Source organism: Ostrinia nubilalis, chromosome 4 (assembly GCF_963855985.1).
Source record: "Ostrinia nubilalis chromosome 4, ilOstNubi1.1, whole genome shotgun sequence".
Taxonomy (NCBI): Eukaryota; Metazoa; Arthropoda; class Insecta; order Lepidoptera; family Crambidae; genus Ostrinia; species Ostrinia nubilalis.
The window spans coordinates 9,977,850-9,991,044 of record NC_087091.1 but is presented as its reverse complement, the minus strand read 5'-3'; the positions used below and the strand labels follow the sequence as shown (position 1 = coordinate 9,991,044).

Sequence of the window (13,195 nt, the reverse complement as noted above, 5' to 3'; positions counted from 1 at the left end):
AAAGTGTTTTTAAAACTCTTAGGTACCTATCATTGGATTAAAGGAATTTCGTTTCTGGTCCCTTTGAGAATAAGCAACTCAACAGTAGATGCACATTCGTAGACAGTCATGTCTACGATTGCTATGCTCTTTTGCAACGAAAATATTACCTGATGTGCTGTTAACAGTACAATAAAACAAAACCACTCCACCAGATGTCGCGCGACGACGGCGAGGCGGCTGTCCGCGTGTCTCTTCCCGAAGGCACCACGGCTACGGTGGGAGTGCGCGAAGGCATGTCGGTGGAAGAATTCCTGGCTGCAGCATGCGCGCGCCGATCGCTCAACGCGTTGGAGCACTTCGTGCGCGTCAAGAAACGCCGGGACATGGAAGACCATAACTACTTTGTGCCTCACCGCAGCGATCTCATCGAGACTTACGTAAGTTTTCACTCCATTTTCAGTCCACTGCAACAATGATTAATATCCCTTTTGCAACTGGCTTCAAGGAAATCGTTTTTAAATTCCATAAAGAATAAAAGAAATCGAATCAAAGATGCTGAAGTACCGATATTTTTTTATTTGCATAGCTTCAAATCAATTCTCCTATTGCAGCAGTTTTAAAAGCATTGCAAAAGCACAACATAGGCCAGTAGAATTAAACACAAAAATTGATTAAATCGGAAATAATTCCTACAAAAGATTTTTTTGCTTTAATGGCTTCATTGGTTGCCCATTAAGACTCTCCTAAGTTTTCGACTTCGACGGAGTTGTGCTTAAGTGGTGGGGGCCCCCGAAAGGGGCGTTTTTTCGGTTTTCCGGTTATACCGCGTAAAGGACTTACCCTATCGAAAAGTGGTCTTCATGACGGTTAAAGGGCACTTAATCCTGCATTGAATAAGACCAAATTCATATGTTTTGGACAAACCGTTCTCGCGCTAAAGTTCGGCAAAATAGAAAATATACGTATAATTAATGACCCTCTCCACGTCCAATGGCTTGTTACCCACATGCTTCCAAGCCTTGTAAAGGGTCGCCTTAACCAGTGTAACCCTAACAAGGCTCACGAGTTTGATTCGCTTATCCTTATTCGTCCCAGCCGTTCCTTAACTGCGGTTGCTGCACCTCTTCCTGGCACTCTCCTGAACGACTCTGTGTTACCTAATGTGGCTGCCCCTCTTCCTTGTACCCTCCTGTACGATTTAATTGCTTAGCCATATGCCTGGTCCAAGGTTCGACGCCACAAAATCAACTTCGTACGAGTGAAAATAGTTTAAATACTATTTCCCGTGCTTGCAACATTTTTCTTTACTGCTTCGCCTCTATTAGTCGTAGAGTGATTGTATATATCCTATAGCCTTCCTCAATTTATGAGCTATTCAACACAAAAATTATTATTTCAATCAAAGTAGTAATTCTTGAGATTAGCGCGTTCAAACAAACAATCAAAAAACTCTTCAGCGTTTTAATATGAACTTGTTGTTGTTGATTTTTGGCGTCAAACCTTAGACCAGGCATACGGCTAGGCAACGTAGTCGTGCAGGAGGATACAAGGAAGAGGGGCAGCCACAGTAGGTAACACAGAGTCGTTCAGGTGAGTGCCAGGAAGAGGTGCAGCAACCGCAGTTAAGGAACGGCTGGGACGAACAAGGATCGGCGAATCCAGCTCGTATGCCTTGATAGGGTTACACTGGTTGAGGCGCTCCTTTTCAAGACTTGGAAGCCTGCGGGTAACGAGCCATTGGACGTGGAGAGGGTCATTAATTATACACATATTTTCTACTTTGCCTAACATTTGCACGAGAACGGTTTGTTCAAAACATATGAATTTGGTCTTATTTAATGCAGAATTAAATGCCCTTTAACCATCAGGAAGACCACTTTTCGATAGGGTAAGTCCTTTACGCGGTATAACTGGAAAACCGAAAAAGCGCTCCTTTCGGAGGCCCCCACCACTTAAGCACAACTCCGTCGAAGTCGAAAACTTAGGAGAGTCTTAATGGGCAACCAATGAAGCCATTAAAGCAATAAAATCTTTTGTAGGAATTATTTCCGATTTAAAAGCTAATTCTACTGGACTAACAATCGCCCTTAAAAAGTATATCAATCATTCTTGCATATTATAGTATAAAGGGTTTAACTAGCTTCATATCTTTTTGAAAGAGTTGTACGAGAAACGAATGCGAATTTTATCGCGGTCGTTTATGCGAATTTGCGTATCATAAATAATCAAAATGCGATCGAGTACTACAACTTGGTTGGTGGTTGGTTACTGTAACATTACTTTTTTTAAATATCCGTCCTTCGTGTTCGTCGAGCCACCGATCCAATCAAGCCTTAGTAGCCGCCTATTGAATCTCACAAAGTCTAATACCAGGATTGTATTCTCCTTTGCTAATAGGAATCACGACAAAAGAAAAATGCTTTAATCTACATTTAGGCTGGGTTGCATTATCTTACTTGGACTGTAACAAACGTCAAAAATCTGTCAAACTCCATACAAGAATCACCGGTTATCGTTATAGTTACGGTCAAAGTTTGATGGTGCAACTTCGCCTTGGGCTGGGCTGCACCATCTTATTTTAACTTTGACAAACGTCAAAAATCTGTCAAATTCCATACAAAAAACACCGGTTGTCGTCATAGTTACGGTCAAAGTTAGGTGGTGCAACTCAACCTTAATAGAGTAAATCTTCCTAAAAGTTGCACTAACATTTATTATACCCGTAACTTTAACAATAACCAGTGATTTTTGTATGGAGTTTGACAGTTTTTTGACGTTTGTTAAAGTCAACTCAGCCTTTTAGGCTGAGTTGCACCACCTTATTTTGACCGTAACATTGACAATAACCGGTGCTTTTTGTATGGAGTTTGACAGATTTTTGACGTTTGTCAAAGTTAAAGTAAGATGGTGCAACCCAGCCTTAATCTTGTATGAATTAACCACACGACACGATGCTCAGCCTAATTAGTCTAAGATTTTTTTTAACAAACTCCTCATACATAACAAATTATTTTTATATATCCCATGGAAATTTATTCAGGATAAAAGTACTCGTATATGAACTGAAGGTTCATGTTTCAATAAAGGAGAACATCGCGAATAGGTACATAGATATTGTGGGGTTTTCAAAAGATTTATGGTGGCAGGATGACTCGCCGTAAGACACTTGGGAACCCTCTTGACTGTTGCAATAAAGTTCTTCACAACGAATGTTCAAATCAATTTGAAGACTTCCAATATTAAAGTATTTAAAAGTCTGTAAAAGCAGATGAATAACTTAATCCTTTCCTAAAACTAGAACCAAAAGGCAGCGCTGTTACTCGGTTAGTTTGTTCAAACTGAAAGATTGAACATAAAACAAACTTTCCACTCCTTTATACAAAAAAAACACATTGCATATTTCAGTAGATAAAATTGAAAAGTATGAGCGTGGGATGTACAGGAAATAGGGATAGTGGATATTTATTAAACATTAAACACACATCAATAATATTGACTGGCATTTTGTGCCACCCTCGAAGTGCCCAATAAAGTATGGACATGGCCACGGTACACAAATTTATCTCCGTAGATAAGCGGTAAACACCTGCCATCCATCCCTTGTTGTGTGAAGATTGATATCATTGGCATAAAGTGGTTCTAACACCAATAATTGACCAACAACAAACAAATTTACAATAGTTACTGAGGCAAAATGTTATTAAACACGCAATATCATAATAATGTTTCACAGCATCCACACAAATATTTAAAAAAAAAACTGTAGGCGAGTATACGTAGTACTTTGTTCAGTTAATTGAAACAAATGAGTTTAAATTTATGATCATGAACGCTTCATCATTAAGCTGGCATGTTAAATTCGACTAAATAGAGAATTAGTAGAGTGATCGTAACGATACCGTCTCTCTGAAAACAGGGCGAGTAATTAAGTTAATGACGGTGCCTTGTAGTCGACAAAACCCCTGTGGAGCGATTTCTTTAAAAAAGCGCAAAATTAGCATTTTGTAGAGAAACCTGGAGACAACGCGGAATGTTCCGCCGCGGTGCGTGTTAAATTACAATATTAAGCGAAACACAGGGCAGAACGTGCCGCAATTTTTTTAATTAAACCCTCCCAAAGAACATCCACGGAAGCAAGTCAATGTAAAAATATAAATGTTTTGTGACCGAGATTCCGGTGAGAAGGGTCTGACAGCGAGTACCTCCGCTGCGTCACAGATTGTATATGCTGGACTGCAGAGGGCTATCACAAAGTTCTGCCGCTGTTGCTAAAACAACGAGGAAGGAATGTAAAATTCCTCTGAGCAAGTTATTTTTACTTCATTTACTAAGTCAATAAAAAGTTCAATATTTAACTTAGTATTCCAGCGGACATGGTAGCGAGTGCTCTTCGTTGATTTCGAGATAGACTACTACGAGTAGTATTTCAGTGCGTCGAGATTTGCCTTTGATTGAGGTCTGACAGAAAAAGATTCCCTTTGATTTGGATTTATTGTACCTTGAAAAGCGGTACTATTCTTTAGAGTGGATCGACTGTTGAAGTTTCATACTTTTTTCGACATTATGAAACTATAGCACTTTTATATTTTTTTGAGACGAGGCTTCCTTTGTGTAGATATAATAATATACAGTTGCGTGCTGTCATAAAACTTTCCTTCGATGTCGAAACTTTAGGCGTTTATTGCGTTTTATTGCGATGCAGAAGTCGTATTTGTGTCTTGGGACTTATCTCGGTTAAAAATGTTGTTGTTAACCTGACCGCAGTAAAGCTGAATTTATCTTTAGCGAGTCAAGTCGGCCATTATGTCGGGGCGAGAACGCCCAACTATCCGGCGTAAACCCGGCGGAGGGCCGTGGTCTAATCCCTATCATCAATTTTCGACCTCCCTCGCACCATGTGGACAAACTGTCAGTTTATCTCCTCCAAGTGATCATGACTGTATATTTCACATTACCCTACCGCTGTCAACGAACCCCGGCTCTACAATGCTATACATCCAATCCTGTCGACCACGTCCATAATTTACGAACCTATTGACATTTTGCCGATATGTGAAAAGTCAATCGAATGCCATATTGAGTTCGAGCAAAGGGCAAACATTTATACCAGTCTTTATTTAACTTAGCTTTGCAATACACACCTCAGTTACACATCAAAATAAAAGGTAAGGGAAAATTCTTTCAAATTAATTTACTGGTGAAAAGCCGTTTTGTTTGAAGGCCATTTTTTAAATCGTAAGCCATTAATTAATTACTCGCAAGTAATTCATTTTAAAATGGCTTACAATGGCGTTCCCTTTTAAGTTTTGACCAATTTAAAAGCTCTTTGATTTTTGCGGCATATTGTAATCGTTTTTCCATTATTAAGCAAGTCTTGGGATATCTATTAGTAGAAGTATCCGATTTTTTTTTTACAAATGACTTTATTTTATTTAAATAATAGGAACATATTATTAAGTTCCTTTGTTGAATTATGTTATCGCAAGTAAAAATGAAAACTGTTTCATTTTTACTCGTAACATAAAAAGTATCAAAAGTAATTCTACTATGTAGGTAAATTCTCGATGGAAAATGTTCGCATCACTGAGATAAATATACATAGGTACGACCGTTAATTAAAACATGCATTGGTCCATTACGTGTAACGAAACACGCTGCAATGTGCGCTACATTGGTTCCAGTGTTTTAAATGGGAAACAAGTATTTTATTTATGCTATCAACATTTAAGAGAAGTAGGTACGAGTATATTTAAACATGCTTAATTTGAGTTTAAATTAATATCTGTGTAATAAGTAGGTAGGTAGGATAAAAGATATACCTACATTCTTTAATTCTCATCCGGGTATAAACAAATGAAGGAAGTTTCTCATATAATTTAAACATGGAAATGGAGTTATTTTATCTCTGAAAAGAAATAATTAAGGTTTGTTGTGAGTGTACGACTGTTCCATGTATACAAACATATAAAAAACCAGTATCTCTAAGAAGAATTAATTGATATCCGCACCAATAAAATAAAAACTTCCATTTTTAATTTCATGGAAACCCTAATATTTCGTGTTTGCTTTTACATGGAAAAGTAATAACTTTAATGACAGGAAAGTAATCCTTGATACTAATTGGGGGCCGATGAAAAAAGTGAATTGCATTTAACTCCCAGTTCGAGTTTAACTAAAGGAGTTAATTAATGAGATTTCTGAACAATTTTCCCTCTTTCGGAGTCGCGCGCGAACCGTGTCATTCCAGTTGTTGTACAAAATGCCCGCTCGTTAAATTAAAAGGTTATCATCAGGCCGCTTTAAAAATATAAATGATTTTAATAAAGCGATTATGGACCGAAGGAATTTAATTGCAGTGCCAGATAATTATGGGTACAATTCCACCCGAAATGTTGCTACGAGTATACTCTACCAACGATGTAATAAATGATACATACCTACCTACCTACTTATATTTTTAGCTAGTCTTGGAACACAGAATGAACAAATTCATGCGATTCTGCTATTTGATAATAATTATAATGGTAGAATTACAACGTTATAACGTTCTTGCTTAGTTTACAAAGTGTGTACCTACTTATTTAATAAGATAAGGTAGATACATAATACTTAAGCATTATTTTGTCAGGTAGTTATAATAGTCGACGGCTCTTAAATGAGGGACGATATCTTGACGCAAAGAAATCAAGTTCATTAATGAGGACATGGAATTATGTTATAAATCTTTCTTTTATTTTCCTTTATCGTCCATCGGATTTTTCTGTGAAGAAATGATGTAACTTCCCGCATTCTCTCTCCCTCATCGTAAGGATTAGTACAATAGCCTGTAAGACATAAATCATTGTCTGGAAAAACCGATTAGTTTGTGAGATCTTAAGTTGAATTCTTGTTTGAAGTTCTTGTTCGAATTAGGTAGCTAAAAGTCAAACTCAAGTTAGTAATTTAAAAGTAGCGTCGTGCAAAAATAGTCTTTTGAACGCCACTAACGAAAAAATCGGGACATTACACTCGAAGTATTTCAATTAGACGAAAGAAAGTTTTTCTGACATCCTAATTAGGGGTGTAATTTAGCTATGACTGCTATATTTGACAATTATTTTCTCGCTAGCTTCGACCTTGTTTAAGGGTATTCTACCCTCAACGATCCCTCGTTAGTTTGGTGCTCGATTTTCACTTAGGTACAATGTTTAAACAAGTGTTTTTAGATGTTGATTTTTTTTTTATTACCTTGATGCAGTTGCACACACACGAAGTGGTGGAGGTGTGCGCCAAGATCCTGTACCAGGTGGAACTCCAGCGAACCACCCTCGAGCAAATGTGGGGCTTCAGCGTGGAGGCCGAGCTCATCGAGAACGCTGAGAGGCAGGACGAGCTGTGCTGCTACGTCAGCAGGGTTGAGGACAAGAGCGTTGCTATGCAGAACGGTAAGTCATCTTCACCAAATACAGAATACATGCAGAATTTGAATCCTGAAACCTAATTGACAGTCACACAAGATTTTTAGTAGTTCTTACATATTGTGTTGGCGAAAAAGTGACCGTCATAGCTCGAAAGAAACTCGAATGGCCGGACCGTCACACTAGTCTTCGCAACTTATAGTTACTTTGCAATTTGTGGTGACCATAGGTAGGTAAAGATTCAAAATGTCAAACAAAAGTCCGATCCGTGTATCTGCTCTCATGAAAGTTTGACTTTACCAAGGAATGTAAATATTGAATCCCATCAAGCTGTAAAAGAAAATACAATATATTTTTCTATTGATACAAAAATCACATCAAGTTATTCAGCCAATATCTGAGTCGCACAAGCTATTTCTCGCGCCCATCGAACGCGTCTCCGCAAACGTACAGCGGCTGACATTGCGGCACTGCCATTCCATTTATAAGATGACTCTTGAAATCACCTCCACATAATACGTCTATACGTTTAAAAGCATTCGACGCTAGTTTGGAGCGAGAAAAAATTCAAGGAGAAAGGATTGTGGATTTGATAGGGTAATTCCAGGATACATGCCCCAGTGGGATAGGTGCCGCGATTTCAAGTACACTATGTTAGAAGCAACTTAGCCTAAAGTTATAGTACGTATAATAGAAAGCGACCTCCCCATACCACTTTTCGCCTCGCAAACCATCAAAGAGTGCGTTCGTTTAGCCAGTGAGTGCAAAAGTCTTCCGCGGCGAGACCTTGGCGAGCGTCGAAATAATATTGGTAAGTATCTTTTAATGGATAATTTTTTTGTTAGCTGTAAAATGAAGCAGATTTTTATTTAATTTGATAGACTATCTTATAAATTATAAGGGATAGTTATGTTTAAGTCGATTTTTAGTGTTATTATATTTTTTATTAAAAAAGGCACCTATCCTATGCTAAAAGGATACTTGCCTAATTTTTTTTGGGTATAGATGCCCTTAGGGTCATGTCCCATGCACCTAGGGGCATCTATCCTAACCTGATCTTTTTTGTCACAGGTAGCAATTAAAAAGAAAAAAAGAATGTAGTACGGCTAACCTTAGGTAAGTAATAAATAAGGTGACCTTCTGATTGCATAACCTTTTTACCCGACTGCGCCAGAAGGAGGGTTATGTTTTTCGAGTGGATGTATGTATTATCTTTAATAAAAAATATTAAATTTCATTTTTAATTCATTTCATAACAAACTATTTTAAATAATTAGAACTGAAAAGTTACTATTTCATTGTTTTTTTAAAGATTTATTAAAAAGTTATGCTACTTTTTGTTAAGATGTAATTTTATTTTGGTTACTTTTATTAAAGAGAAAATTCAAATTATTAATAAAGACTGATTATTTAATACTTGGTTGTTTAATTTCAAAGTACATTTAATCCTTAGAATTCAAAAAATGTATTATCGAGTCATATATCCCTGCATCAGGCATCTATCCTTTGAAGCAATCATACAGTGAGTCTTCTATCCCCCACATTAGGCGTCTATCCCACTTTTAAGAGGTAAAGTAAAATGGTATTTACTCAGAATCGGTATAACTTAAACTAAAATAATTAAGGTAATATCATAGACGAAAGACCAAAGTTTTCAGATACTAAGGTAAAATTGTTGGTAAAACTTACTGACTGAGTTACAGAGCTGTTTCAAAAAGTGGGGCATCTATCCTGGACTTACCCTACACGAAATACAGTTACACGTTTATTTTCTCCACAATAATATGTCTTGGTATTTCCACAGTTAGATTTCACAACTTCAATTACAGTTATCATCTAAGCTAAGCTTAGATTTATATCATCTAAGACACAACATTTGTATCACCATCAAAGTTTCACAGTTTGTACATTTAGTTCGTCCCAGTTGGCATGAAACATTACAGCAATGACGCTACTCTGCCAACTCGCACAGTCAGATTTGAGGGGTTTTAACGCAGTCTATTTCCAAATGGACGATCAGCGCGGTTAACTTTGACAAATGAATCCCCCTAATCGTTTGACTGCATTCATAACATGATTAGAGGTTTACCGAGCCGGGAAAGTTATCCGATAGTGGAATATACTGTAAAGTGCCCACTCAGCCCTCATTAATCAAAAAGGTTTTTGATAAAAACTAATACATTTACTTAAAATTACGTTCATTATATTTTAGCATTGAATCTTTTACACAATGGCATCAGTTGATTAAAATTTTTTGCTTGAATAACTGTTCTTAAAACTTCATAAAACATACGTTTTCGCTGTAAAAAAGATGTTAAATCCGCTATCAAAAGTCTGGCAGATAAAGCTGGATGCTTTTGTAATATTCTGACAATGGGCATAGAACAAAAGTTTGACGAGTGAAATTACTTCACTTTATCTCCCTGCTCTGTAATCAATACGGTATCGGTTTGCGTACCTGTTAGCTGGTGTTTTTAATCTCCTTTGTTTCTTTTCGCTTCCTGCTTAGGCGAGGCAAAAAGTAATCATTCCAGCAACAATTTGTTTTCTGCGCCAGGCATAATCAAAGGCGACGAGATAATGGTGATCAACGGAGCGATCGTATCTGACCTAGATATGATGTACTTGGAAAGCGTGCTGCAAGAGGAGCTCTCTCTCGTCATGATGATGAGGTAAGCGTTGCGCTTTTTAATTTCTACGTGTGCATGCAATAAATGTTAACTGTAAAGCAATAAATGTAAATTAAATTTCGAGTACTCTGAAAACCCCGACCGTTACACTAATTAACTGATGGAATAACTCACAAAACATTTCGACGAATTCATTATAAAGTCTCTGTTCCGACGACATCGGGATCAAATGGGACACGGTTTATTTTATTTAAATGTTAATGAGAATTGATCGATCGTCAACCGAGTTAACCGGTGCCCGTTAATCAGTGGACCCTCGCGGCGCATTCGTTACCATTGGATTAGAATAAATCGCGGGAGACAAAAATGTCGGTTGGAAAGCTGCGGAACAGGAAGAAGGCAGGCTGGCACCTAATAAAGCGGAAGTTGGAGCGTCGGGAGCCTAGGCGGAGGTTGCTCATCGACATTTCCCCTCATACACCTGACCTTTCGCGCGACAAGTTTGCCCAAGCGCTAGCGGCGACCTACATACCCCTCGCCATGAGCCGGGCCGGCTCGGCGCTGCCAACTGCAACGTAACAGATAACTTCATAATCGAAGTGCTGCGGTTTAATGAGAATAACCAACAAGCTGCTAAAAGTTTGCTGTTTGTTTTACTTATCGAAAGCTTAGGGATCGTATCAGGTGTATATTTTGCTCGAAGAATTCTGTTATCCACATTTCAACTCTTGTTGAATAGTCACTTTCTGGAATCCCTATTGGCATACCTAAATATAAATCTCATTTGAACAATTCGCGACTTAATTTACGTGTTCCACGACATTTCTTGGGTTTAGATTTAATGAGTAACAATAAATCAGTCTTCAAATTGTTTTCGATATAAATAACTTACCTTTGAAAATTGCTTTAACAACCTTGAATTAATGATATCGGGACTTATTAAAGAAAACGTAGCTTCTTAACGGTTGGATACCGTAATTCTGAATTTTGTAGAATAGAAACTAATTCGTGTAAAGACGGACAATGATATTGGCGTTGAAGGTAATAAATAACTTAGAATGAGGGTCGAGCGATCTATCTTCCATAAACACCTACCCGCATTACTTAAGTTAATCCGTGCTCATTTCGCATGCGATTATTCTAAAAGGTCATCAATTCAGTAATAAAAACGTACGTGGTATAATGTAATCGTTTTAACCACAATGCTATTAGAAGCATCAAAAACGGTAAAGAACAAGAAGACATCCTTTACTTCCCGTTACATTTTATGACCACATAAAGCGTTGTGTCTACCATGCTAATAACAATGTAGTATCCTCTCCGCCCTTCGAACACAAAATTGCCTGTCATTTTCGCACGAAATTAATAACGTCTGCAACACGAACTTTTACAATTTGCTTGTGAAAAATTGGCTGCGACATACACGTAACGGATTTGCGAAATACGGTTACGGAAATTGGATCAATATTGATGTGCTTGTTTATTTTTTAACAAATCTAATACTTTTTTATTCATAATACTCGTAATTGTTCAATTAATTCTAGTAGAACATTTGAAACAAATTCCGAGAGATTTTGAATAACACATGAATGTAAATTGAATTGAAATTGTGTATCGAAACTACACAATTTTGAGTTAAATAAACTCTTCAGTCAGAATCATTGAAATCATTAACACGAGTAACTTTATTAAAATCCAATAGTTTTATGCCCGGACGCTTGCAATAATTTTCTATCGATTTTTCTTTTTTGCTTTCATTTTAAAAAGCTACATCCGATCGCATTCTGGGCCAACTTTTTCATAAAACTAATTGTGCTAGAGACAGGTAAAGAGTTTTGTATGTAACGAAGGCAAACTCTTAACTTATACGGACAAGCATTCGGATGCATTTTTTCGAATGCTACAATTTTCCGCTCGAATTGGGACTCGTACTTCATTTAGCGTCGCCTCGCTTTCACGCGTTTACACGTGGGCTATATTTAATCCTGAATGTAGTTATTATAGTGGACTGGACAGGTGACACACTTTAGCTCCCCGGGGTGGCAACACTAGCTCACCGCGGCCATTGTGAGCGTCCGCAATTGAGCCACTCGACGTCACGCGCGTGAATTAATGTTCCCCAACAAATGTCATCTCGAAACAAGCACCCGCGACGCGATATTATTGTTGTTGTGAGTTGATTCATCTTTCCGTTCGTATTAACCGTTCCGGTTTTAGACGCCTCGCTCATTGTCTCGTTACGGTGAAGTTAAGTTTGCAGGAATAATTAAGGTGATGCTAACATCGGAGTTTCACCCTCATCGTCGAGACAAAAGACTGAGTTGTCTAATTCTATTCATAATCCTGAAAGCGTAATCCTATCGTGTATTTTCAACTGGCATCTCGTTGAAGGCTCGCGGGGCCTCGTCACGCTGCAATTGCCAATGCCATGTGACATTTTCTCCCTTATTCAACGTCACGTACCTACCTGCACAAAAGCCAGACAAAACATAAGCTCATTTGTGCTCACATTCGAATGCTGAGAGTGTGCTTTGTGTAAAGTGAACACGAACACACTCGTCCATTCTTTTCACTGAAAAAGTGTGGAAAAATTCTCCACCCAATTTCTATTTTATCGGCGACCGAGGTGATCAATTCGCGTCATAGTATCTTCATTTATCGTACATACCTAATGCATTAACAACTGTTTGCCATCAGCAGCCCCCGTCCCATTATTTGGCTGCGACAAATAACTCCCCCTCTCCTTAGTTTCATAGCTATTTGTTATTCTAATGAAACACTATTAACAGTTACAGTAGGTTCTATGTATGTGTTTAACCATTACTTAAATAATGGATAAAATATGAGCAATTGTGTACTTGATGCGATTAAAACTTTCCTTAGGTAGTTCATGTTTTTCGGCTCCGATACGAAATTGTTGCTCGACTACAAATTTAACCTCATAACTCATATCCATTAATATTGTAGAGGTTCGACCTCAAATGTAAGTTACGTAAAAATTTTGAGCCTAAGCAATATTTAACGTAGCGTGCAAACAATGAAAAATGCTTGACTGTTTACACTTGTAGGCTTTTAGCTTAAAACAATCACGGCTGCGATTAAAACTGTGATTATTTTCTTGAAACGTGGGAGCACAAGCCATAAAAATATCTTTTATAATTAAAACGCAGTTTTGTTTCATAATAA

General features: G+C 37.7%; 1 protein-coding gene across 1 annotated transcript in view; it reads left to right on the top strand.

The window, feature by feature from the left end:
- The window catches only part of LOC135071065 (protein still life, isoform SIF type 1), a 125,735-nt gene that overhangs the window by 97,222 nt on the left and 15,318 nt on the right, over window positions 1-13,195 (top strand). The window contains exons 27-29 of the mRNA XM_063964811.1: window positions 195-419; window positions 7,220-7,406; window positions 9,937-10,051. Coding sequence (XP_063820881.1) covers window positions 195-419; window positions 7,220-7,406; window positions 9,937-10,051 — 527 coding nt within the window. The remainder of the gene's footprint in view (window positions 1-194; window positions 420-7,219; window positions 7,407-9,936; window positions 10,052-13,195) is intronic.